The sequence below is a fragment of the Panthera onca genome, chromosome E1, assembly GCF_046562875.1.
Source record: "Panthera onca isolate mPanOnc1 chromosome E1, mPanOnc1 haplotype 2, whole genome shotgun sequence".
Lineage (NCBI taxonomy): Eukaryota > Metazoa > Chordata > Mammalia > Carnivora > Felidae > Panthera > Panthera onca.
In genome coordinates, this window is record NC_138352.1 from 25,169,505 (window position 1) to 25,196,439 (window position 26,935).

The 26,935-nt window shown below is 45.0% G+C and overlaps 1 protein-coding gene across 2 annotated transcripts in view; it reads right to left on the reverse strand.

The window, feature by feature from the left end:
* Positions 1 to 327: 327 nt before the first annotated feature.
* TEKT3 (tektin 3) overlaps positions 328 to 26,935 on the reverse strand; it is a 35,242-nt gene continuing 8,634 nt past the window's right edge. For both annotated transcript variants that reach the window (XM_060647237.3, XM_060647236.3), the window contains exons 2-8: positions 25,232 to 25,838; positions 21,790 to 21,873; positions 16,686 to 16,756; positions 12,000 to 12,143; positions 10,211 to 10,433; positions 7,501 to 7,655; positions 328 to 667 (exon numbers count right to left, since the gene is read on the reverse strand). In XM_060647237.3, coding sequence (XP_060503220.2) covers positions 451 to 667; positions 7,501 to 7,655; positions 10,211 to 10,433; positions 12,000 to 12,143; positions 16,686 to 16,756; positions 21,790 to 21,873; positions 25,232 to 25,810 — 1,473 coding nt within the window. In that variant the 5' untranslated portion in view covers positions 25,811 to 25,838 and the 3' untranslated portion in view covers positions 328 to 450. The remainder of the gene's footprint in view (positions 668 to 7,500; positions 7,656 to 10,210; positions 10,434 to 11,999; positions 12,144 to 16,685; positions 16,757 to 21,789; positions 21,874 to 25,231; positions 25,839 to 26,935) is intronic.

Sequence of the window (26,935 nt, forward strand, 5' to 3'; positions counted from 1 at the left end):
ACCCCCAAGGTACCCCGCATACCCAAGGGTCTTTCTCCTTTTCTGTTTCCTTCGGGGCAGAGCTGAAAATCCACCCTATCTGTGATTCCGGCCCCCACCACCCTCAGAGGAGATACATTTCTACTTCGCAACCCATTCGTGTTACACAGAGAATAACGAGGATAATACAAATAATCCTTTCTCTCTCTCTCTCTTTTTTTTTTTTTTTAATTTCTCCTTTAGATCGGGTGTCTTTATTTCCTTCCCGTAGCTCAGAAGCCTAGTAAATAGTAGAAAATTAAGGTTTGGAAGGAAACATAAGACTTTCCAGGACAGGACGCTCGTACCTTTCTATCAACGCAATCCTTTAATAAGTGAATAGAGGAGCAGCTGATTTCAGTGCTGCCACCAAAGCCCTGGGGCTTTGGTTCTCTTTCCCCGGCTCCTCCTGGGGGGGGTGGGGGGGGTTCCCTAACAGAAGCCCACCAACCGGAGGGTGTTGGGGAAAGTCTTCCGCATGCTCATGCACTTTTCCTGGTCGATGTACAGGGAATTGGCTTTGACGGCCAGGTCGTGCTCCAGGGTGGCTTTGGTGTGGACCAGCGACTGCAAGGTGTCCTCTGCCTCCTTCAGACGCTGCTGCAAGGTCTGGATGGTGTCGTCCACCTCGTATACTTCATTGACAAGGCTGCGGAGGCAGAGAAGCGCCCGGTTAGGTTGGCGGAAGTCACTCCCCCGAGACCGGCTATGTGCCGAATTAAGGGCCTGCATGGTTACTGGATTCCCACTGGAAGGTGGCTGCTGGGCTGAGTTCCCCAGCAGCCCCACGGGGCACCCCGACGTCAGAAAAAAAGGAACCAGTGCTTGGGCTCCCTTGTGGTTGCGGTACCAGGCCGGGGCCACTCCCCTTAACCACACCCAGAATCCAAACAGCAAGGATTTGGTTGGGAGTTCAAGCCCCACGCTGGGCTCCGCGCTGGGAGTGGATTCTACTTTAAAAAAAAATATATTATATTTTTTCTTTAATTTTTTTTTTTTTTTACATTTATTTATGTTTGAGAGACGGAGAGAGACAGAGCACAAGTGGGGGAAGGACAGAGAGAGAAGGAGACACAGAATCCGAAGCAGGCTCCGGGCCCCGAGCTGTCGCACAGAGCCCGAGGCGGGGCCCGAACTCACGGACCGCGAGGTCATGAACCAGCTGAAGTCAAGACGCTTAACCGACTGAGCCACTCAGGCGCCCCCAAAATGTCATATTTTAAAACAGAGGCAAACTTGTAAACCTGTGACAGTGTGCTATTTTTTTAAATAGTAAAAATGGGGGGGGGGGGGAATCAAAGCTCAGCTGGACTTTCTTATATTTATTTCATCATCGAAATTATTTTCATTGGTAGGGACTTTACTCAGTGGCTAAAATGCAGCACAAACTGTCAACATAGCCTGGGGGCGGGGGGGGGGACAGTGGGAGGGGTTAGTTAACGGGACATTCCTCGGATCATAATGCCCCTGCCCCCCAGCAGCGTCCCCAGGTAAGGCCTCAAGTTCCCAGAGTCAACGTACTTGTAAAGGCAGGAAAACATAATAAACAGGAAGCTGATCGTGCTTGAAATCAGCTACAGAACACTGTGGAACAGGCTGTAGTTCCAATTACCTTGTGACGGTAAAAAGAAACATGACACGTTTTTCATTAAGATAAAAGAGAAAAAAAGATTCATTCCATGGAAAAACCTATAGCATCTCCTCAAGTTACATGGGTCAATATTGTTTGAATTGTTTCCTTGAGTATCAGTGAAACTTCCCCCAAACGTCTGTTGACCTTGTCAACGGTGAACTGCCTGGTCTGCTCTGAGCCGCTGCTCTCTTTTGTTCTCTTTTCTACTGGGGTATTACTTTTATCTTATTCATTTGCAAAGAGCTCTTTCAGTATTAGGCATGCTGATTTTTTTTTCTTTTTTTGCTGTTTTTTTTTGTTTGTTTTGTTTTGTTTTTGGTCTGCCTTCCTTCTGGCAAATGTTTTCCCTAAGTTGTTTTTTGCCCCTCTGATTTTGGTTATGATGTTTTTATTATACGTATGATTTCAGTTTTTTACAGTAAGCCAAATCTTTCCCTCTCTCTCTCTTTCGGTGATTCCTTCCACCGTGTTTGTATTTAGAAAGTCTTTCTCTTCCTGAGGAGCAGTTAAGCAGGCGCTCCTTTACCCACGGATTTGGCCAATTACACTGAGGAGAGAGGACTACGTGGTCACTTAAGAGAAAGAATAGGAAACAGTTTATAAAAAGACAATAATAGGGGCGCCTGGGTGGCTCAGGCGGTTAAGCATCTGACTCTTGATTTCAGTTCAGGTCATGATCTCACGGTTCGTGAGTTCAAGCCCCACGTCAGGCTCTGTGCTGGCAGAGCAGAGCCTGCTTGGGATTCTCTCTCTTTTTCCCCCTCTCTCTGCCCGTCCCTCCCCCCCCACTCATGCTGTCTCTGTCTCTCTGAAAATAAATAAATAAACTTAATACAATTTAAAAACCAGGGACGCCTGAGGGGCTCAGTGTGTTAAGCATCTGATTTCAGCTCAGGTCATGATCTCACGGTTCATGAGTTCGAGCCCCGCGTCGGGCTCTGTGCTGACAGCTCGGAGCCTGGAGCCTGTTTCGGATTCTGTGTCTCCCTTTCTCTCTGCCTTTTCCCCTACTCATGCTCTGTCTCTCTCTGTCTCTCAAAAATAAATAAATGTTAAAACGATTTTTTTAATTAAAAAAACAGAATAATAATGATAGCAACACACTTATTAACTACTTTATTATATATAAATATAGTATATAACATGTATATGTGTATTATATACATTCTATACATGTAGTGTATATATATATATATATATATACATATATATATATATTTATATATGCATATGTATACACAGTCCTAAGTACTTTCCATGATCAGACAATTTAATCCCCATAACAACACCACAAAGTAGATACTACGATTATCCCCATTTTACAGATGACAAAACCAAGGCATAGGAATTTAGGTAACTCTCCTAAACTCTCCTAGTTTTGCATGGAACTAGCCATCAGCTGCTTTTATTTTTTTTTTATTTTTTTAATGTTTTTATTTATTTTTGAGACAGAGAGAGACAGAGCATGAGCGGGGAAGGGGCAGAGAGAGAGGGAGACACAGAATCCAAAGCAGGCTCCAGGCTCTGAGCTGTCAGCACAGAGCCCGACGCGGGGCTCAAACTCACGGACTGTGAGATCATGACCTGAGCTGAAGTCAGACGCTTAACCGACTGAGCCACCCAGGTGCCCCTTTCAGCTGCTTTTAATTACCGTGCTGCTCCCCTGTCTGACTCTAGTCTGTTGAAAACACAACTTCAAATTTACCAAATTTTAACTAGTGATTCAATATTAAGGTCTTCTTAAAAAAAAAAAAAAATTTAACGTCGTCTTTATTTGGGAATTCATTTGTCAGCAGACTGGAGGGGCACGGAATTAATCAAAATCTACAGTAATATAGGGGCACCGGACTGGCTCAGTTGGTAGAGCATGTGACTCATAATCCCAGGGTCATGAGTTTGAGCCCCACATTAAGCATGGAGCCTACTTTTAAAAAAATTTTCTTAACGTTTATTTATTATTGAGAGAGCATGAGCAGGGGAGGGGCAGAGAGAGAGGGAGACACAGAATCCGAAGCAGGCTCCAGGCTCCGAGCTGTCAGCACAGAACCCGACGCGGGGCTCGAACTCACAAACCGCGAGATCGTGACCTGAGCCGAAGTCGGACGCTTAACCGACTGAGCCACCCGGGCGCCCCTAAAAACATAAAATAAAATAGACAGTAATATTATAAAGAGAACAGTGACAATGAACAGAATAAAGATACGGTGTCCCTAGAGATAGAAAGGGATTTCTCCATCATAGAAAAACACCCAGGCCATGAGAAAATCATTATACCAAGGCAACCGTATAGCTTCACAGAACCCTGCAGCTGGAAAATAAATGTGAGAGGTCATCAAGCCCGGCTTCCTTGTTTTGCAGGCAAGGAAATTGAGCTGGGGGACTGATGAACTGCCCTCTCCACAGGCAGGCGGCCCACATGAATTTATAAGCTTCACGCGGTTATCCAGGAAACCAAGAAGGAAATAAGGAGCCTCGCTGGCCATAATAAGGAACTGGGTCCTATTTCCTGCCCCTGCCCTCTCCGCTCCCTGCAAGCAAAGCACAGAAGCAGAGACCCGGGGAGCTGGCTTCAGGATACAGGACCCCGTTGGGTAAGACCGTCTCATTCCTATTTGTAATCCCCACGATGTAGGGTTGCCAGGTAATATACGGGATGCCCAGTTAAATTTGAATTCTGGATAAATGTGCAATTTTTTCAGGATACTAGTTTTTTAATTGCAACAGACGACACGCAACATAGAATTTACCATGTTAACCATTAAAAAAAAAATTTTGCAGTTTGTTTATTTGAGATAGAAAGCATGAGTGGGAGAGGGAGGGGCAGAGAGAGAGGGGGAGAGAGAGAATCCCAAGCAAGCTCCACACTGTCAGCACAGAGCCCCGTGCGGGGCTCGAACCCACGAACCGTGAGATCATGACCTGAGCCGAAGTCGGACGCTCAACCGACTGAGCCCCCCAGACGCCCCTTCTCACTCATCTTTCAAGGCCACATCTCACCCCTGGCTTCCTTGTTCTCCGCAGATCACAGAGAGCTGTTCTGCTGAAACCACTCATTTTGGGAGGGGAATTACAGAACTGAAAAAACATTTTGCGTTCAAATACAAATAAAGCTACCGTCATTTTTTTTTTTTTTTTTTTTTTTAACGTACCAAGATTATTTAAGTGAAGCAGAGCCTGGTCTGGCCTCCCACCAAAGATGCCAAAAATGTTTTAGCATTGCTTTTGAAAGAACCCCTTCGGAAAACTTGAAATGAAAACAAAAGTCTGGACACGAAAACGGCAATTTTTCACTCACTCCCCTGAGTCCACGGTCTTTCTCGTTTCTTCGTCTACACGGCCAAAGGGTTCCTCTCCGAAGGATGAGGATGAATAAGGAAAATGATCCCCTCCCTCAGTCGTCATCCCAAATTCCACGGCTGTTCCTCTAGGACCGTATCTTTTGGCAACGACACTTTAACGAGAAATCTTGACGGAAACAAAAGTCGGTTTTGTCCTGAGGTCAGGAAAGGGGCAGGGGCCACAGACATACTGTGGGTTCTACAGGAAGCAAAGGGAGAGTAAATTCTGCGTAGCCCTGAAGGGGGAAGAAGGTAAAAATCACGCAGCCCTGAATGCCTCCTTGTCTGCTTAGCCGACTTAGACGGCTGCTCAGAAACCTTTTAAAAAGCAGCCCCTTGTGTGCGGGTCGAATGGCAGTGTGAACAATTTTTGGATCCCCGTCTCCCCTTCTGGTGCCGCTGCAGAAACTCTCAGAGAAGGAAACTTCGCTCAGCGTCCCCCGATAATATTTTCAGAGAGCCACAACCTGCGAGCAAATCCTAAAGGGGCCGGATGGGCCTTGTTCTCACTCCCGGCGTCCTGGGAAGCAAACGGGCGCTGCAGACTGGCCGTCGGGGGACCTGCCTGGCCTCCAGGGTGGCGGAGGTCAGCTCACCCCGAATAATGCCCGAGCTGTGTGTGGGGAGGGGCTCCCTGGAACCCACTTGGGGAAGCGTGGTGCCAGCCTGGGTGCACTGCTCTGTGATGGCCCGGACGGCCGCCCCACCGGGAAAAAGGCAGCCGCTCCGTTGGCCTATCGGCTGAAGCAAGCTTCTTAGCATCCGACGCACCGGCCGTAGGGGAATGGTACAATCACCACCCCCGTGAGAGGCGGGGAGAGAGATGGTTGATTGGGTTGAATGGGGCTTGCGGTGCGGTGGGCAAGGACTCACTCTGCGTCTCTACCCGCTTGTGCCTCAGTTTCCTTGTTTGTAAAATACGGGTAGTCAGTGAGGTCCTGGAGGGCTGAGGACGGGCCCCGGCACTGAACGAGAGCCAAGCAGCCACTCTATCCCGGCCATCGCCCTCTTTCTTATCTTCACCATCATTGGATTGTTGGCCTCACAGCCATCTCCCTTGGCCTCCGAGGAATCCACACTTGTTTTAGCCCTAGGATAAATCCTTTGTGATGATGAGGGAACCCCATCCGGGAACCAGGCGGGAGACAAGACCAGCGGGCGGCCGTCCCCCCGCCACCCACCACCGGCACCAGAAAGGAATCTGGAAGTTCAAGCGCAGCCCCTTTTGGCCTCCCCTTGCTATAAGTTCGATTTGCTTCCGCACGGGGCCTTTCCTGACCTGAGAAGGGCAATGATGAAATCCAGAAAGAAAAGGCAAACTGGCAGGTGTTGGGAAATTGGACGTGAAGCCAGAATGTGGGGCGGAGCGGAGGGGGTGGGGTGGGGTGGGGGGAAGCTTTGGCCAATTCCCCAGGAACCCATCCCAAAAAGGGATGTTTGAAGTTAAAATCATCATCCTAATCAGATGCATCTAGCGTTCAGCGGCCTCCGAATCTTCCTGTTCCTGTGTATGTGCAGGACGTGACGAGGGCCAGCTGCTTTTGATTTCTACTGAGAACAAAATACACTGAAATGAGCCTAACAAAAAGGGTCCTAGGGGACCACGATGATGGTCCTAATGAGGACAAGAGATATTAAATGCCAAGAGAGGTCAATGAGAACAAGTGAGTGAGAGCAAATAGACAGGGGTCATTGGAACTGGTACCACACGCCCCTTTTCTGATGAGTCCCAGGCGCTGAAATACACACAGGAAACAACACTTACAAGAGAGGTACTTATAAGAGAGGTGTTCTGGAAACCCCAGACCCCAGGAGAGTGCAGAGGAACCCGGACGCCCCACTGGCCCCAATGAATGAGCCTCAGTGTTTATTATCATTTCTTTTTTTTGCATATAGTATTGGTATCATTTCCTTTTTTATTTTTTTGTGGTGGATTGTACATGCAAAAAATTTACCATTTATTTACTATAAAATTTTTTTTAAGTTTATTTTTGACAGAGAGAGAGAGAGAGAGAGAGAGAGACATAGCATGAGCAGGGGAGAGGCAGAGACAGAGGGAGACACAGAATCCGAAGCGGGCTCCGGGCTCTGAGACATCAGCACAGAGCCCGATGCAGGGCTCGAACGCACGGACTGGGAGATCATGACCTGAGCCGAAGTCAGATGCTGAACCCACTGAGCCACCCAGGCGCCCCCATCTCAACTGTTTATAAGCATACAGTTCAGTGGCATTAAATACTTTCAAACTGTGGGGCCTCCGTCACCACTACCCACCCCCAGAATTATCATTCATTCTCCTCAATTGCAACGTCGTGCCCATCGTGAATAATTACGAACACTTTTGAAGGAGGCTCCTACAGAATCAGCATCACTGTGCTCCGCGATCTGACCAGTGTGAAAGCAGGAAGCGCCTTCATGAAGACCACAGAGCCACCGTCGGGCTGGTGGGTTGCCCCCCAGGCGCGTCCCCCCCAGCCTGGCCCTCCTGCCAGGGGCGCTCTCCCGCCTCACCGTAGCTGAGCCATGTCCCGGCAGAGCTCTATGTTGGGTCTCCTGGTGCGCTCGTCCAGTCTGGTCTGAGCCACCTTCAGGAAGGCGGACTTGTCCTTGATGGCCTTCTTGATGGATTCTATGGTCATCTCAGTCTGGAAGATCTCCTGCAGGGTCTGTAGGGAGAGGAGCAAATGCCTGAGGCTTCTTGCATTTGAGGAGAGGGCCCCTTGCCCTCCCGTGGGGAGGGGGTTTCTCTGAGCTCCTTGATCCCTCCCAGCCCCATCCCTTGGGAATCTCCGGAGAGCTGACTGTGGGCATCTCTTCCCAGGGCCAGGTGCCACCTGCCAGGTGGGGAGAGTATTTACACGATAGAGATGAGCAAAGACTGCAAATTGGAGCTTCCTTCCCACCCACAACCGCTGGATCACCTGTTGTTAAATATTTAGCAGCACACGTGTGTGCCTAAGGCGGGAGGTGTGAGTGGCCCTTACTTCCCTCCTCAATCAGGACGTCCTGCCTCTTTGTCTTCTTACTAGCCTCATAGAGGCGTTTTCCTGCTGGTGGACGATTTGCCTTGAAGCTAATCAAGTTCAAGTTTCTGGGTGTCTCACTTGCGTGAGAGGGGCACTGGCAGTTTGGGGGTCCTGACTTTTCTCTTTTCGTAAAGAGGGTTCCCCCCGCCCCGAAACTGCATCACCCTGGATCCCTCCCTGGTCTCTTCTCCTAGACCCTGACAATTCCGCCTTCTGCCACAACCTTGACCTCTGCACTCCCAATTCTCCCCATCAGCCCACCACTCTCCCCTTCCTCGGCCACCTTCCTGTGGCCTGGAGACACATCCCAGGGTCACCCAACCTCTGAGTCTCTCTAAGATACAAGATGGCAGGACCAGTGTGTTGCCCATGTGTGTTTACCCCCCAAAGTGCCCAGCATAGTACTTCGAATGCAGCTGGTAGGGGCTAGGGGCTGAATGCTATTCTCTTCCACAGCCCCCCAAAAGTTCCTGTGTCCAAATCCTAACCCCAGTGTCTCGGAATGTGATTGTATTTGAAGAAAGCGCCTCTCAGAGAGGCAATTATGTTAAAAAGAGGTCATTGGGGGGAGGGGGGGCGCCTGGGGGCTCAGTCGGTTACGCATCTGACTTCTGCTCAGGTCACCATCTCACAGTTTGTGGGTTCGAGCCTCACGTCGGATCCTCTCTCCACGCCCCCCCCCCCCCGCCCCTTCCCCGCTCATGTGCCTTTTCTCTTTCTCTCAAAAATAATTAAAAAAAAATTTTTTTTTAATGAGGTCATGAGGGTAGGTCCTAGTCCAGTACGACTGGTGTCCTCATAAGCAGAGATTAGGACACGAGCAGGCACAGAGGGAAGAGCATGGGACACATAGGGAGAAGATGGCCATCTGTAAGCCAAGGAGAGAGACCTCAGAAGAGACCAACCCTACCCTGCTGACTCTTCAATCTTGGGACTTGCAGCTTCCAGAATTGTGAGAAAATTGATTTGTGGTGTGTAAGCCACCCGGTCTGTCGTGCTTTGTTACGACAGCCTTAGCCAACTAATGCAGAAGTAAATACAGGTTCGTTGAACAAAGGGACTCCGATCACGCGAGCCTTCTAGAGGCCTTTGGAATAGCTTCGGACTGCCCCGTGGACACCTTCCCACTGATGTCTCCTACTGTGTGGCTCCAGCCCGCCTTGGCAAGTTTCTCTTCCCAGGACACACGCCATCCGTTTACAGACCTGACCTCCGCCTCTGACCGGCCACCTCCTGAGGCTTTGCTGGAGACGTCACTCCGCCTGAATGTTCCCTTCCTTCCCCAGACCCCGGTGACACTTTCTGTATTAAGTATCTGGCGACCGCGGTTTATAACTTTCTATCGTTACTGATTGTTCATGAGCTTCCCGTGTGTCGCTGGGAAGCTTCACAAATACAAGCTTCCTGGGGACACGACGGACTATCTTACTTCTCTCTTCTGTAGCGCGCTGCCCGGCTCAACAGATCTCCTGCCCAAAGAAGACACCAGGAGAAGGGGACTTCAACTGCTGCCATCCAGGAGAGCCTGGTGCCCCCAGGGGGATAATATCACCTTCCAGCAACATGGCTGAATGCGTCAGGTTCTTAAAATAAGAAATGAAAACCCATACGCAGCATAATCCACAGAAATCATAACGGCTCCAAGAGAGACGCGAAAGAAAGAGCTCCTTGTTTATCTTGAAACACTCAACTTCTGCTGAAATCCTTCATTTTATTGTCATCGTAAAACGTTTATGCTTAGAGCACTTTAAGAAGTTCAATATCAGAAACACTTTGAACCACCTAATCGTTTCCTGGTTTGGGTTTTGTATGCCAGAAAAAGGGCCTGAAATAATTGAACAGAAAACATCCCTGCCATATGTTCTAATAATACATTTGCTTCCTAGTTACATCCAGCGATCCATTAAACTTTAACCATAATATTTTTGTTTCTATTAACTACTAGGAACCTTTCCATGCACAGTGCATTCTTTGTATTCCAAACACAAGTGGATTCCGATTTCATTTTGACACCTGGCTACGTGGCTAAAATAAACGGCGTGCTTTGTACCGGCTTTAATTTTTCTCAGTCTGGATGGCCAGGAGGTCATGCGTCTTACGGCATCTCGGCGGCAGCGGTGAGAGATTTGTGATCTCAGAGCCCCCTGCCCCATCTATCCGGGTCAGCCAAGGGGTACCACGGGCGCTTGATTTACCTTCGCTAAGTGAATCTGAATCTTATTTTTAGCATCTGCAGTCTCAGCAATACGATTGGTGAAAGACAAGTTCACTTTGTTGAACTGATTCCACATCTCGTTGGCAGTCACAACCAACAGGTTGTGAATGTCGTCCCTTAGCTTGGAAGAGGCCGCTCGCGTACTTTGGGAATGGAGAACATTGTCATCCGTAAATTTGGCCCAGGACTTGGGCACTGAGACCCTGGAGGGAAAAAAAAAAAAAAGTAGAATCATACGTGGGTGACAAGGATGAATCGGCCTAGATGGTCTGCAGGAAATCATTCATTTTGTGAAAGACAGAACCCCATAGCAATGAATCCTGGTTTTATTGCCTAAAATATAAACATCAGAGCAAAGCTTGTCGACACTTTTCTTAATTGTTCCTTATTTTCCTGCTAATGTTTCTGTAAATCCAAAGCATACACTAAGTCCAGTCGGGAGGCCTGGGGGGATTGATGAAGGGTATCAGCGTGTTGAGTCATAAGAAATGTGTCTCACTGGCCCACTAAACATATGAAGAAACATCCAACCTCAGGAGTAATCAAGGAAGTACTAACGAAAACAGTAATATAGTAATAACCCTTTACTGGAATAGCAAAGAGTGAAGAGAATGATAATGTTGTGGTGAGCATGTTTTAAACGTGTTTTAATGTTTATTTATTCATGGGGGGAGGGGCAGAGAGAGAGGGACAGACAGAGAATCCCCAGCAGGATTCCCCGATGCGGGCTCAAGCTCACGAACTGTGAGATCATGACCTGAATCGAAATCAAGAGTCAGATGCTTACCCAATTGAGCCAGCCAGGTGCCCCAAGGCAAGGAAAATATGCTTCATTTCAACTGTGGTCATGGTGATACAGGCATAGAAATTGGTCAAAACCCACCCAAATGTACACCAAATGTATTTCAGTGTAGGTGAATTTCACTTCAATCAAGTTGGGTTTTTTTTTTTTTTTTAAGGGAAGGATTGGAAAAAGACCATGAACCCAAGACTGCATCCAGGGGCCTGGCATGGAAACCACTGATGGAACAAGTTTAATGTTCAACATTTAAAGCAACAAGCAGTGATGGGGCGCCTGGGTGTCTCAGTTGGGTAAGCGTCCGACTTCGGCTCCGGTCGTGACCTCACAGTTTGTGGGTTCAAGCCCCAAGTTGGGCTCTGGGCTGACAGCTCGGAGCCTGGAGCCTGCTTCAGATTCTGTGTCTCCCGCTCTCTCTACCCTTCCCCCACTTGCACTCTGTCTCTGTCTCTCAAAATAAGTAAACGTTAAAAAAAAATTTTTTTTAAGCAACAAGCAGTGATGATAAAACAGGAAGCTGTTTTTTTATCCCACAGTTTCTGCTTCAAGTAGCTGTTATTTTCACAGGTAGAACTATAAACAAATAAAAAATAAATTAATTAATTAATTAAAAAAAAGAACTATAAACAAATATTCTTTTTTTGAGCTTTTAAATATATATATTGTTGAAGTAGAGTGGATTACAACGTCCTAATAGTTTCAGGTGTACAACACAGTGATTTGATGATTCTATACATTACTCAGTGCTCACCACAATAAGTGTAAACAACAAATATTCTTTTACAAAATAATACAGGATGCAAGAGTCAAGGCCTGACGGAGAAATATGCACGCTTACTGAAGATCCATCCAAAGCAGGGAGGATCTTTTCTCTTCCCATGTTTTCCACTTCTAACCTGCATCATTTTGAAGGGAGAGAGAACGAATCAAATGACGTCAAAATCCTAGAAGTGCTTCGTGCCCAACTTACGTCGCATCGACCCTCTCCACTCCGCGAAAGTAGCTGACACCATCCGACGTGTTACGTAGATGGTGGCATTTATCGTCGATTCGGTAAGCTGCCTGTTTGTCACTCAGGTCCTTCTCCAGCTCGTGCTGGGAAGCTCTGTTAGCTCTGTTAACACCGAGTGGGGGAAACGGAACTTCAGGTTTAGGCAACAATTTGATATGAGGAAGAGTAAATACCCTTCTGTGCAGGGACCCATCCACCACTGAGTTCTGGGTCTCTCCTCTCGCCCACAATGTCCAGCTTCCCAATTAACAGGCACCCTCCCCGAAGGTGTCCATACATGCGAGTAATTAGAACCCTGCCCACGCTGCCCCTCCCATGGTGTGTGGTGGGGCTTGGGAGAGAAGAGGTGCAGACAAACAGAAGGTTTGAAGCCCTGAGGCTGGGGCCCATCTTCCTCACACAAGCCCTGTTCCAGGAAGGATACTGGTTTAAAGTAATCTGTCCACACCTGGGCCTCTCTTTCCTTCTTCTTTTCCCTCTTCTATATCCTAATCCCCCCATTCTTTGAGTCTCACTCTGTGAGAAGTTTTGAGACATTTAAAGCCAGCTTCCCTCCATCTAAAAGTGACTTCAGTTTGTGCTCACGGGAGGCTGAAGAAGTTTGCCAGGAGATAGAAACCAAGAGTCAAAATTCAGCTCTGGGGCAGGGGAGAGAGTGCTTGAAAGCAGATCAGGAATTGGTGGCCCCCAGGCTCATATGCTCCAGCAGCCACCCTTCTGGGAAGGAAGAGACTCTCAGATGCATGGTGCTTCCTGCTCTGCCAAACAGAGAAGAGACCCAGCGGTTCACCACCAGAGAGATAGGCCCGTGGGGTGGGCATGGGTGACGGGTGAGCCACATCTTTACTCAGGCAGCAGTCGATTCAACAAATGCCTGAGTGTCCACTACATGTCAGGCATTGTTCTCCAAGCCCGAATGCATCCATGGACAAGGCAAACATCTCTTCTCTAAAGAAGCTGACATTCTAGCAGGAGGAGACAGGCAATACCCCTAAGGAATAAGGAAATCGTGTGGTTCGTTAGCAGAACAAGGCAGAAAACAAAGCAGGGAAAGGGAAACAAGAGTGTGAGTGATTATTTAAGTAAGATGGTCAGAGTAAGACTCCTTAAGGAGGCAGTGTTTGAGCAAAGACTTGCAGGAGGAAGAAATAGATCAGGCAGGACCTTGCTGGGTGTTGGAAGGAGTCAAGTTTTGTCCTGAGTGAAGGGAGAGACTGCTGGTGTACAATTTTAAAGGATCATTTGGTGCTGGGTTGAGAACAGACAGCAGGGGACAGGCAGACCCATTAGCAGATGGGTACAGTTAAGTTACGCAGGAGAAGGATAGTAGTGGCTTTGACCAACGGGGTAGTGGTGAAGGAGGTGACAAGCGTTCGGATTCTGAGTGTTTTAAAGAGAGAGCCAATCTCTCCTAGAAGCTTAAACATCAATGGAGAATAAGGAGGTGACATTGAGTAATTGGAATAGCAGAATTCCATCAACAGAGATGGGTGAGGCTGTGGGTGAGTAGGCTGGGGAGAAAACGGAAGTTCAGCCAATACATTGAGCTCAAGCGTCCATTAGACATCCAAGTGGAGCTACCAAGGAGCTTGTTGGAACTTGGGAGAGAGGTCTGGGATGGAAATAAAAATTGGGGGATCATTGGCATCTAGATAGTATTTGAAAACGCAGGACAACTGGATGGTCTTCATCATTTCGGTATTCCTGGCACACAGAACGGTCTTGGCATATGGAAGCCATTTGGTAGAGCCTGTGTTGAACTGACTAGACTAATCCCAGCTGCCTGTACCTTTAGGTAAGTCAACTGACCTATCAGAGCCGATTCCTTTTCCGTAAAATGGAAATGAGGGTAGCAACATGCCAGTAGTCTGCATTTTGTGAATCCTAAAACAATCTTGGGAACTCTAAAACACATGCAAAAGTTGAAAGATGGGAGAGTTGCCTCCCCTTGCTATTTCTGCGTTCAGTCTCCTGCTTCGGGTTCTTCTGTTGAAACTCTAAGATTAAGGCCTTTCTGACTTGTGGTCTGGGACCAAGATGCCCCATAGCCTTCCTCTCTTGGGCTGACATGCCCTGGACTTCCTCTGACCTGACCTCAGAAACTCCCTTAGGAAGGTGTTAGAAGCAGCATCCCATCAACCTATCTTATAACCCAAGATGGGAAAAATCCTGGCTGCCATATTGCTGCCTAATGACATTCCATTTTCAACTGAGATCCAAATTGAGGCCTTTGTTGTGTGTTCCAAAGCAAATAAAGTTGCAAAACTCTCCTCACATCGCCTTTCCTGGACCAAGCCCAAAGACCATGTAGGCAACCCCACAAATCCTGGAGAAACCCACCCAGGAAATGAGGTAGACATTCTGCCCACTGCGTATGAAATGAAAGCCACGGTCTTTAAAGCATCGCTAACAAAGGTTCCAAACGAGTGCACGTGTGGAGACACAACTTTCTGCAAAGGCCTGAACAGGGCCAGGAATGGCTGGGAATGAGACAATTTATAAATGAGACTGATAGGAAGATGTGGCTGTTCCACAGTAGAACAATCTGGGCAAGAAGCTTGAAGAACATGGAAGATGAGCTGCAAGGTTTTAGGTTATAAAGAAAACAGGATTGGGAACTGGACCTGGAGAAGAGAGAACAGACACGATTCTGTGAACCATGCTAAACTGTGGTTCTGTGATTCCCAGGGAACAGAAGCCAAGAAGTAATATCAGAACTGCACTGCCTTGTGGTTACAGCTCAGGAAAACTGTATATGGTCAACCAAACCATGTACAGTCAGTCATCCTTAACTAATCTTCTACCTCTCCTCAGCATTTCTGTACTAAAGAGCCTTTCCAATCAGACAGAGAGAGAGAGAGAGAGAGAGAGATCTCAGCCATCTAAATCTCGCCAAACTTCAGAGCATCAATCCTGATGGGCACAGTGAGCAAACAATACAGACACTATGGATACCTCTATAACACTTAGGTATACCCTGTAGGCTATCCCACATTATCCTTGATAACATTAATATAAGCAGAAGCAGCCTCTCCTTTGGATGACATATTCGATGCTGCTTTCCATGACCCATAACCAGACGAACATTAATTTTTCTAGTCATGTTAGGGAAGAGGCTCAACCAATGTGTTTTCTATGCTGACAGCTGTTTATCATTGCTTAAGACCTTCCTTTGATTATTATTCTCCCTTGTCCCAACCCCCACCATAAGTAGTAAATACCTCCTATCTGCTATTGCCAAGAAAAGAGGAATTTGTATTCTGGTAGAGAGTAGGATGGGCAAACAATTGTAATGCAATAGGAAGCAGTCAGTGCTGTAACAGCACGACCAGAGCACTGGGGAGCATGTGCCAGGGACCGTGGGAGATCAGGGAAGTCTGGGTCTTTAAGGATTTGTGGAAATCACCATTAAAGTGAACCACAATTCATTACTTCTCCAACTGTTGGGCTGAATATATACCAGTCACTCTCTCATCAAAGAATGAAAGCCTGAGTTGAAAGAAATCTTAGCCATGTCTCCAAATTAGGGCAGAAATCCTTTCTTTAGCATCTTAAAATGATTTCTTTAACTATGAACTTAAAGCAAGCACTCCAGGGCACGTGGGTGGCTCAGTCAGTTCCGGCCCAGGTCATGATCTCACAGTCTGAGTTCAAGCCCTGACTAGGGCTCTGCACTGACAATTCCAAGTCTGAAGCCCTTCCCCCACTGGTGTGCACACTCTCTCTCTCTCTCTCTCTCTCTCTCTCTCTCTCTTTCTCTCAAAAATAAATAGAAATTTAAAAAACCTCATTTCAACCTCCAAATAAAAATGTATATGGGAATGTGAGCTGGTGCAGCCACTCTGGAAAACAGTATAAAGTTTCCTCAAAAAACTAAAAATAGAACTACCCTACGTCCCAGCAATTGCACTGCTAGGTGTTTATCCAAGGGACACAGATGTGCTGTTTTGAAGGGACACATGCACCCCCATGTTTACAGCAGCACTATCAACAACAGGCAAAGTATGGAAAGAGCCCACACGTCCATGGATGGGTGAATGGATAAAGAATGTGGTTGGTATATATACACAATGGAGTATTACTCGGCAATCAAAAAGAATGAAATCTTGCCATTTGCAACTACATGGATGGAACTGAAGGGTATTATGCTAAGTGAAATGAGTCAGTCAGAGAAAGACAAAACTCACATGACTTCACTCATATGAGGACTTTAAGAGACAAAACAGATGAATATAAGGGAAGGAAAACAAAAAGAATATAAAAACAAGGAGGGGGACAAAACAGAAGAGACTCATAACTATGGAGAACAGAGGGTTACAGGAGGGGGTGTAGGAGCGGGGAGAGGCTAGATGGGTCAGGGGCACTAAGGAATCTACTGAAATCATTGTTGCACTAGATGCTAACTAACTTGAATGGAAATTTAAAAAAATTAAATTAAAAAAATTTTTTAAAAATGTAAAAAAAATAAAACTTTTTAAAAATAAAATAAATAAAATTAAAATGTATAGGTGCGCATGCACGTGTGTGTATGTGTATCCATCTACAACAAATCCTTACATAAGACGCTAAGAGAAATTTAAACAGGAGGCACAATAGCACAGTTTGGAGACGTGATTTTACGTTGTATATAGAGTTACAACTTACGCAAGTTGAGCGATGGCCTTATCCAAATGAAGCTTCATCCTTTCTTCACAGCACAGAATAATGTCAACCTCCTATGTGATTAAAAAACAAAACACATTAACGTTTTTCATCATCAGGTACAACATCCAACAACGTGACAACACATCAATAAAGGGCAACTTGGTTCCTGGGGGGAAAAAAAAAGAAAGCGTCAAATAAAAACAAGAGAACAGTTTTTACATCCACTTAATTACCGACATCCCCTCATGATGCTGCAATCTAAACATGAGAATGAGAGTTTCCCTTTTCTGGGGCTACCGGAAAATTACATGAAGGAACTAGTCGGGACGGGGATCAAACTGTCGCATTTTTCTTTATTTTTATCTCTGGTCCTTAATCAAAACAATCAAACGGTATGTAAATACAGACATTCTGGTGAATTTAACGCAGGCTTCTTTTATAACTATTCTTCAGAGACGATAAACTGGGGAGACAGAGGAACAGCCAATAAGGGACTTCCCTCTGGCGGGGCATGTAACCTCCAACAGACCCAGCTCTTTGGTCCAAATGGAAACTTGACCTCCACACCAGGAGGCCAGCCCTCCCTCGGCCCTGCCTGTGCCCTTGCAGTTCAGCTCTCACACTCCTACAAACACCTTTGTAGCCTCTCTCCTTGTCCACGCGCATGGCATTCAGATGCCGCCAGGATACATGCACTATTACATAGCATGTGTTGTATCACAGATGTTTTAAATAAACATTTCTCGCTTCCCTCTGAAGATCGTGTTCACATAAGAAAACCCAGAAACCCAAGACAGCAGCAAGAAGACATTTCAAGGGTGCCTGGGTGGCTCAGTCTGTTAAGCACCCGACTTCGGCTCAGGTCATGATCTCACGGTTTGTGAGTTCAAGCCCCACGTTGGGCTCTGTGCTGATGGCTCAGAGCCCGGAGCCTGCTTCGGATTCTGAGTCTCTCTCTCTCCCTCTCTCTCTCTCTGCCCCTCCCCCACTCAGGCTCTGTCTCTCTCTGTCTCGGAAATAAATTTAAAAAAAAAACATTAAAAAAAAAAGAAGAGAGAGAGAAGACATTTCAAAAGCGCCCATGGTCATTGCTGCCACTACTTCAAGCACAGAATGATCACACTAGACACACTTATTTGTGGCCTGCCTTTTCACTTGAACCTTGAACGTTTCCCCATGACATTAAACAATACCGTGATGAACACCCTTAGTCAATATTTGGACACCACCAAAGGGTATGCCTTTTGTCGAGGTTTTGACAAATACAGCCCAACTGCCCTTCACAGAAGCCGTGCCCCTGTATAACCACAAGTGAGGGTATACCTCATTACCTCACCTGTTATGTGGTCACCACCAGATCTTCTCCATTGTTCCCGGGGCGACAGGACCCCTCCCCCAAACAGCAAACGTGATGAAATTAATAGTTTGACTCATGTTTGCTCATCGTTCGGCTTTCTTCTTTTGTGAACCACCTGTGTCTCCACTTTTTCTGGGGCTTTTTTTCTTATTAATTTATATATTTAAAATGCAATCCTTTCCCATCACAGAAGTCATAACTGTATACATAAATACATATAGTATTAAAATATATGTATATTTTTAACTAGTTTGTCCCTTGCCTTTGTATTTTCGCGTAGTGGTTTCGACACATAGACAGTTGTGATTTCTATAATGTCAAATCTATTAAATATCCCCTTTTGGTATCTGCCTTCATTAATTTGACTATAAAGGCCTTCTTCACTCCAGTATCAGTTACTACTCAACTATATAGTCTTCTCATTCTTTTTTTAATGTTTATTTATTTTTGACCGAAAGAGAGAGAGAGGGAGAGAATGGGCAAGTAGGGGAAGGGCAGAGAGAGAGGGAGAGCCAGAATCCGAAGCAGGCTCCAGGCTCCAGGCTCCAAGCTGTCAGCACAGAGCCCGACGTGGGGTTCGAACTCACGAACCGTGAGATCGTGACCTGAGCCAAAGTCAGACGTTCAGCCGACTGAGCCACCTGGGCGGCCATTTTTTTCCCCTTAGACAGAGAAGACAGCACACAAGCAGGGGAGGGGGCATAAGGAGAAAGAGAGAGGGTGGCCAGCAGGGTGGGGGTTGGAGAAGGGTTCACGGAATAGAGAATGCCTAAAACCAAAGACCTTTGGAACTGTCCCCAGTGTTAGTTTATATATTAATAGGTACTCAAAGGTTCATTTGGCCTTAACTAGGTCAAGGAGTTAGCCTGGCCTGGGAGGACCAAAAAGACGGTACCCTGATCGGTTCCCCAAGAGAAGCCATTCTGGAAGAATTTGATGGCTGTCACTGAACGTGAGTCAGAGTCAACAGAATTCACAAGAAAATATGTCGAGGCACCCGCCTTCGCGAAAAGCAGACCTTTTAAGACTATTTCTTGTCTTTGCCGGTGCTTATTTAATTATTCTAAAAAGGTAGAGTCGTGCTGGTAAAAAGAGAAGATATGCTAATATTACCACTTGGAGTAAGATATGGGTGCCCTCGTTACTCGAATGGCAATGACCAAGGTACCCCTCAACTGATGAACCATTGTTCTAGCTGCAGATTTCGTTATCTGGATATAAAGCAGCCTCTGCTACTGGTCTAGACAACATTATCGTTCTCGAACTGGGAAGGGACTTGTAACTCTACTATATATTCAGGATACTCTATTCCTGATCACTCGTGTGCAGCAGTTGGGGTCTGTGGCTTTTACAAAGTAGATTGTGTGGCCTCTCTGTAGTGGCCAAATTTCCCTGAGTTTCTTATTTCCACTCATATTTCTTTCAGAGAATCGGGCAGTGAAGAAAAGCAGAAGAGCCAGGGACAGTCTTCTGCTTATGACCCTTCACGGCAAGAGATCACTAAAAATAATTTAATACAATGTTAAAAGGAACCCTGATAACTTGCGAGGATACAATTACTGATGGCCAGGCTGTTAGCTAGTCCAATTGCCCTTCTTACCAAGGATTCGTCTTTTACCAAGGACCAGTCACGGACAGGCCAACCGGTGGGACCCAGCCAAGCTGGTTCGGGGATAGTGAACCGATTGGCTGAGGCAGAAATTCAACAGGTCAGAGTAGGAAATGAGAGGGAGAAGGTGTAAGAGCCAGACAATGGAAGGTCCTAGAGATTCGGGAGTCCGGGAAGAGATTTTTAGTGGACAGAACCTCTGGTGATCATGGGTAGTATGGATCCGAGCGAAGGGAAGATATTTGGGGATTCTGCATAAACCAGCTAGGAAGGAGGACCAGTAGGGAGAACGGAATGGGAAGGAGAGGGCTGGGAATCAAATCAGAGGAATAATTTACAGGAGCTACAGACTGACTACCAAGGGTGAAGACGGTCAAGCGATGGCACCGTGCCTGGAGAACTGTGGTGCCGAAACTAGGAAGGGAAAGGCTGGAGGCATCAGGGTAGAAGAAAAGTACACTTTTGAGCTTCATAAATAGGAACCAAAAAAAGAGGTGGGGGAGGGGTGACAGGGTTATAACCCCAACAGAAATACCTTTCTGGGACTTAGGGACACAGGACTAAGGCATAATAGAGAATCTGGCCAAAAAAAAAAAAAAGATGAGGGAGGGCTCGAGGCACATCGTGGCTGACATCTAAAGGAATGGCAGAGATCTTCTGGGGGTAAGTCTGGGAAGTGAAGGCCGAAGAACTCAGAACTAAATCACATTTAATTGGTGGAAGGTTTGGAATATATATATATTATATATATATATGAATATATATATTGAAATATATATAAGGTTTAGAATATATATATTATATATATATGAATATATATATTGAAATATATATATAAGGTTTGGAATATATATATATGTATATATATATATATACTCATATATATATATATATCTATGTATATATATATATACTCATATATATATATATATCTCAGCTTCTAGATGGCAATTTGGTTATATATCAAAACTTCCCAAATGCATATGCCTTTTAACACATCGATTACGTCTCTTGAAATGTGTTCTAAGGAAATAATCAGAAAAAATACAGTTATCAATAATAATATTTTTGTACACTGCAGTGTTATTAAAATAGCAAAAAAAGGGGGGGGGGAGTGAGAAAGGGTGACAGCTTCACTATTGAAAAAGAGAGGACTCATTTTTTTTTTTTTAATGATAGCACCTTGACATTGTGGAACCCAATGCAACCCTTAAAATCACACCTTCATGTATATCTAATGCTATGGGAAAATGACCCCAATAGAATTCTTAATTAAATAAAGCACATTGGGAAGGGAAGGATAACTAGGCAGAGCACACAGGAGTCTTAGGGAAGTGAAAATACCATATACATCAGTGATGGATATGTTATGATACCTTTGTCCAAACCCACGGAATCTACACCACCAAGAGTGAACCCTAAGGGTAAAACTGGACTTTGGATGTTAATGATGGACCAGTGTAGGTTTGTCAATTGTAACAAAGGTACCACTCTGGGGGGGGGGGGGGGGTGCTAGTAATGGGCGAAGGCTGTGCCCGGATGGGGACAGGAGCTAATTGAGATATCTCTATGCCTTGCCCTCAATTTTGCTGTGAACCTCAAACTGCTCTTAAAAAATTAAGTCTTTAAAAAGAACGGTGGTGCCTTCCCTACAACCATATCTAAGAATAAACATCATTGAGCATTTATCCAGAAAAACAACCCACCACAATTCAAATTGTGTACACAGTATCATTCGCATCTTGAAGACCTGTTTGTGTGTCTTTAAGTTGGGTGGTGTCTAAGTACGACTAACAAAAAGAAATTCTCTGAAATTCTCTGGATGAACTGAAATTCTCCAAAATTAAAGGTGATTTCTGTCCAGCTGAACTTCAGATGATTTTTTATCTTTCTTTATCCTATACTGTATCTTTCAAACTCTCTTACATCTATTGAACATATAATGAACATATAATAAACATCTATTACATGTATAACCAAAAAAAAAGGTGTCTTTTGTAAATGCTATATACATTTGGATACTATAACTTCTTACTTATAAATGGCTTCATGTAATATCATTTTTTGTTTGTTTCTATACATTAAGGACATGTTTACAACTACATTTCTCCTTACTGGTGCATTTCCCCCATATTTACAGTCAGTAGTTGGATTTCCACATCGTCATGAACTAGATCAATTCCCATTCTCTTCTCTCGATGAAATAGACATTCTCGGGCTACCTACAGATACACAAAGAACAGAAAGCACTAATCCAAACTGACTAAAATCAGTGACCAGCAGCTCTAAGGACCTATTTCTAAAACAAGTCAATGGATACTCCCAATACCAATTTTTCAAGCCATTTTCTTGGAAATCTAGTATGAGACCCACCGTGACAACTAAGAAACTCCCTACTGCTAGTTAAGAGATAGAGTTAGCTCTTCACATCAGTGTGAAAAAAAACTCTAACTTGGAAAGTTGACAAAATAAAGCACATGACATTTACGTGATTCCCACAAATTAGCATCTGAGAAAACTACTTAGCATTAATTCTTCTACAGAAATAGTTCGACAACCTGAAACATAGTTTTCAAGATATTATTTCCACATATTTTCGACTGAGGGTGAGGAAGAAACAAATTATTACCTTTAAAGACGCCAAAATATTTGTGTAGCCAAAAATCTTAATGATTATTTTTCAAATTCCATTTATTGTTTCCTAATTACGAAAATAACGTGCCTTGTCCATTAAAGAGAAAAAATATAGAAAAGTAGAAAATGATCTAGCTATATTCCTATCCCTGTTTTGTTTGTTGTTTTTAATTTTAAAAAAGAAAGGTTATGGAGCACCTGGGTGGCTCTGTCGGTTAAGCGTCCGACTTCGGCTCAGGTCACAATCTCATCATTTGTGAGTTCGAGCCCCGCATCGGGCTCTGAGCTGACAGCTCAGAGCCTGGAGCCTGCTTCGGATTCTGTCTCCCTCTCTTTCTGCCCCTCCCCCGTTCACAGTCTGTCTCTCTCTGTCTCTGAAAACTGAATAAAAGTTTAAAAACAATTTTTTAAAGAAGGTTATAATGCCCTTACAATTTTAGAGTATGTTTTTTAGGATTGACATTAAATGGTAGGCTCCGGTCATAAAATATTCTTCGAGACAAAGTAGGTTAATGACTCCAGTGGAAAATAGCTTGGATTGCTAACAATAAATTATGTATGAAAGAACATTATGTAAATGTTAAAATACTCTTTTCCAAAGACTATTTCTTGACATGGAACAACTGTATAATCTTAATCTTTTAAGCATAAAATATAATAGCATGTATACTGTAATCTGGACATAGTGTCACTGAACAAAATCTTTCAGTGAATGCATATTTTTTAATAGGAAAAGTCACATTTACTAGAAGATGGATTAAGGGGTTGAGAGGAACGCTGATTACTCTAATGTGTATCACTAACCTGCTTTTCGTAAGTTTCTACTAACCCACAGTCTATTAGGACTCTACTAATCTTACCAGCCACATAGAAAGGTATCGATCTCCCGTACTTTGGCCAACTCTAGATGTCATCAGTTTTCATTGTTGCAGATATGATAGGCCAAAGATGGATACATCATTGATTTAATTTTCATTTTTATCCCTGAATTTTAACTTTTTTTTTTAATGTTTTATTTATTTTTGGGACAAAGAGAGAGACAGCATGAGCAGGGGAGGGGCAGAGAGAGAGGGAGACACAGAATGAGAAGCAGGCTCCAGGCTCTGAGCTGTCAGCACAGAGCCTGACGCGGGGCTCGAACTCACGGACTGTGAGATCATGACCTGAGCCGAAGTCGGATGCTCAACCAACTGAGCCACCCAGGCGCCCCAACTTTTTTGCTCATATTAGTTGATCATCTGTGTTTTCCCTTCTGAGATGTACCTGTTCATGTGACTAACTCTAATCTTAAATTTTTCTTAATGTTTTTTTTTATTTTTGAGAGAGGGACAGAGAGCATGAGCAGGGGAGGGGCAGAGAGACAGGGAGACACAGAATCTGAGGCAGGCTCCAGGCTCTGAGCTGTCAGCACAGAGCCCGACATGGGGCTCAAACCCATGAACTGTGAGATCATGACGTGAGCCCAAGTCGGACGCCCAGCAAACATTAATCTTAATCAAGACCTTCTCACACTGTGCTGATAGTAAACGTTCTAGCACACAGGAACATCCGGACAAAAATTGTATTAAAAAAAATATTCAAATTAGGCCCATCTCACTGAAAGGATTACTACTGAAAGGAAGAAACTGAATGTGCTCTGGAAATTCAAGCATAAGTGGCTGTCACTTCAAGGATACTCTGAAGGTCAGGTGGGATGCAGAACAGACCAGGAATCCTCAAAATGAGCCAGAGCGTGAAGAAAGTATGGAAGGGCTTCCGATCTTCAAAAAACATTTCATGACAAGTAAATTTAAAAGGACATCGTTCGTGCACCGTCACTCTTTCTTGGGATTTCTGGTGGTTGTGCGTGTTTGTGCGTACTTGTGTTTGGTGGGGGTACCGGGGAGGGGGGGGGGCAAGATAAGAAGTAACAATGTGCAGAGGTCTCCAACAAATTCTTCAACCCACTAGACTTCTGGCTCCTTAATTCTCTAAACCCTTCTGCCACAGATGTCATAACAAAGACCTCCTGCAAATGCTCATCACGTGGGAAATGAGTCATACAAGCGTGAAGAAAAATGGTGTTAGCTTCATCAGTATATATACACCTCCAGAAATAATTTCTGTAACTTACGCATCTTCAAATACAGAATGTCTTCTTTCAATGGTTGGGGGGGGGCATAGAATGAGCTTGGAGGGGGGCCCTCCCATCACACATTCGGGGGTGAGAGGTAACCAGAGGCCAGCAACAAATTAAAATGCTGCCCCCACGATCACCAGAACTGGCTTGACCTCAGGCCCATTTCTCTATTCAGTCAAACTCATTCTATCTCCTAAGATGGTCTTGAACGTTTCACTGTGCCCTCAAAAGGAATCAGCATACGCAAGGGAGGCCTTTCACGAGACAGATTAAAAGAACGGTACTTTTTTTCCTCAAATAATGGTACAGCAATGACCAAGCAGCCTATTTAATAGATGGGAAGATGGCATTCTCACCATAAAACGTTGTGTGTCTTAAGAATGTCCCTCAGGGCGCCTGGGTGGCTCAGTCGGTTACGCACCGACTCTTGATTTCGGCTCAGGTCATGATCTCATGGTTCGTGAGTTTGAGTCTTGAGTAGGGCTCTGCACTGATGGTGTAGAGCCTGCTTGGGATTCTCTGTCTCCCTCTGTCTGCCCCTCCCCTGCTCACGTTCACTCTCTCTCCCTCAAAAATTAAAAAAAAAAAGTTTCTAATTAGCCTCCTTTGCTTTGCATTCAGAATTCTTTCTATTTAAATAGTTGTTCTGTATGAAACTCGTAACGGTTTTACCAATGGTGAAATTAATTACAGATGCATTGATAGGAGGTTGGCTTCTACAGGTGAAGGGAAACATAATTCAATAGGCAATAACCTCAGTAATTCAACCAGTGGGTTACAATCATACAAATGCGTAGTGTTTTTTCATCAAAAGGTCTTATATTTACCTGAAGAGGGGCTTCTGTCTCCATCAAGGCCCTCTCCAATTTTTTCTTAACATCAGTGAGTGCATTTGTCTCTCCAATCATTGCATCCAACTCATGAGTGATCTCAGATTTCCAAAATCCTATGTCATTGACTCGTTCTCCCAAATTTTGCGTCGAGTCTGCCTGAGTTTTTCTTGTGTGTTGATACTTGTCTTGAATCAGGCGAGACGTATCTACCCTTAGCCTCTCGGAATTATGTCGGGAAGTGTCGGATTCGAGATAGTTGGTTAGATTGGACCTATACCAGTCATCAGGAGTATACCTTGTGAAGAGAGTGGTCCGGTTGGAAACAAAGGGGAGCATGGTATTGTCGCACACCTTCTGAGATCTGGTGCAGTACGGGCCCAAGGTTGGTGAGTTGGAGGCTACTTTGTAGTACGTGCTTGGTCTCCAAGGAAGGCTCAAGGAATGGGTTACATTGTTGTGGGGGAAGCGGTCCCTGTAGCTGGATGCCAGAGTACTGACGGCTGGTAGAAAATTGGTCGGTGTTGGTTTGGGATGGGCGTAAGTTGCTGTTAACGTGGAACCTAGAGGCTCCATGATGCTCAGACACTGTTTGTAAATCTCTCTGTTTAAAGGGGGGGGGGGGTAACATAAAAATAGACAGTCACATAAACTCATCTTTGGTGAAAATTTAAAAACTAAAAGCCACATTTGACTTAGTTTTAGTAGCAGTGCTCCCTAACATATTAGGTGTCTGTTCTAATTCGACAGCCACCTTTACCGGCGATAATATGCTCCAAAAGGATTTTTTCCCATCTCTGTTTCTAGAATACGCTAAATTCACAGTTTTTAGATGAGCCATCTGAGTTGCTGACTTTTTTTTAATTATGATTTAAATTTATTATCTTGTAACAAATCTACATGAAGAGCCTGAAATACGCATTTTAACAGACAGGGATTCAAATCTTGGGTCTGCTATTTACTAGCTGTGAGGCACTGGGCAAGTTACTTAAACTCTCTGTGCCTCAATTTCCTCATCTCTAAATTGGCAATAATAATAGCGCTTAATTCTCTGGACTGTTAGGAGAGGTGTTAATAAAAACGGGTTGCCTGGCAGAACCCCTCACACCAAGCGATCCTAAATGAGCACACGGTTTGGGTAACAACCGTGTGCTTGGTTTGCAAACACAGCTCAAGGCAGGTGCCTAGCTCCCTTTTCCTGGCAACTTGCCACCTCAAGGCACCTCCAGTATAGACATTCTAGGGCAATTGTGAAGCCCAAGAAAGACAATGGTAAGTATTTGGATTGCTTAGCACAGTTCTGGGCACAAATTCAATGTTCGATAAATGTTAGCTTTTTCAACTACCAATACAAAAGAGTATATAAAGTAAAAGATAAATATCCATCCATCCCCCCAAGTAGACATTGAATGGTTCATTAATTGTTGTTTCTTTCCAGATTTTTCCTATTCATATGCCAACGTATGTATCATTTTTTTTAATGTTTATTTTTGAGAGAGAGAGAGCGCGTGAGCAGGGGAGGGGCAGAGACAGAGAAGGAAACAGAGAATCAGAAGCAGGCTCCAGGCTCCGAGCTGTCAGCACGGAGCCCGACGCGGGGCTCGAACTCACAGCTGGTGAGATCATGACCTGAGCCGAAGTCGGATGCTTAACTGACCAAGCCACCCAGGCGCCCCACCATCTGCATCGTTTTTAAAGCTA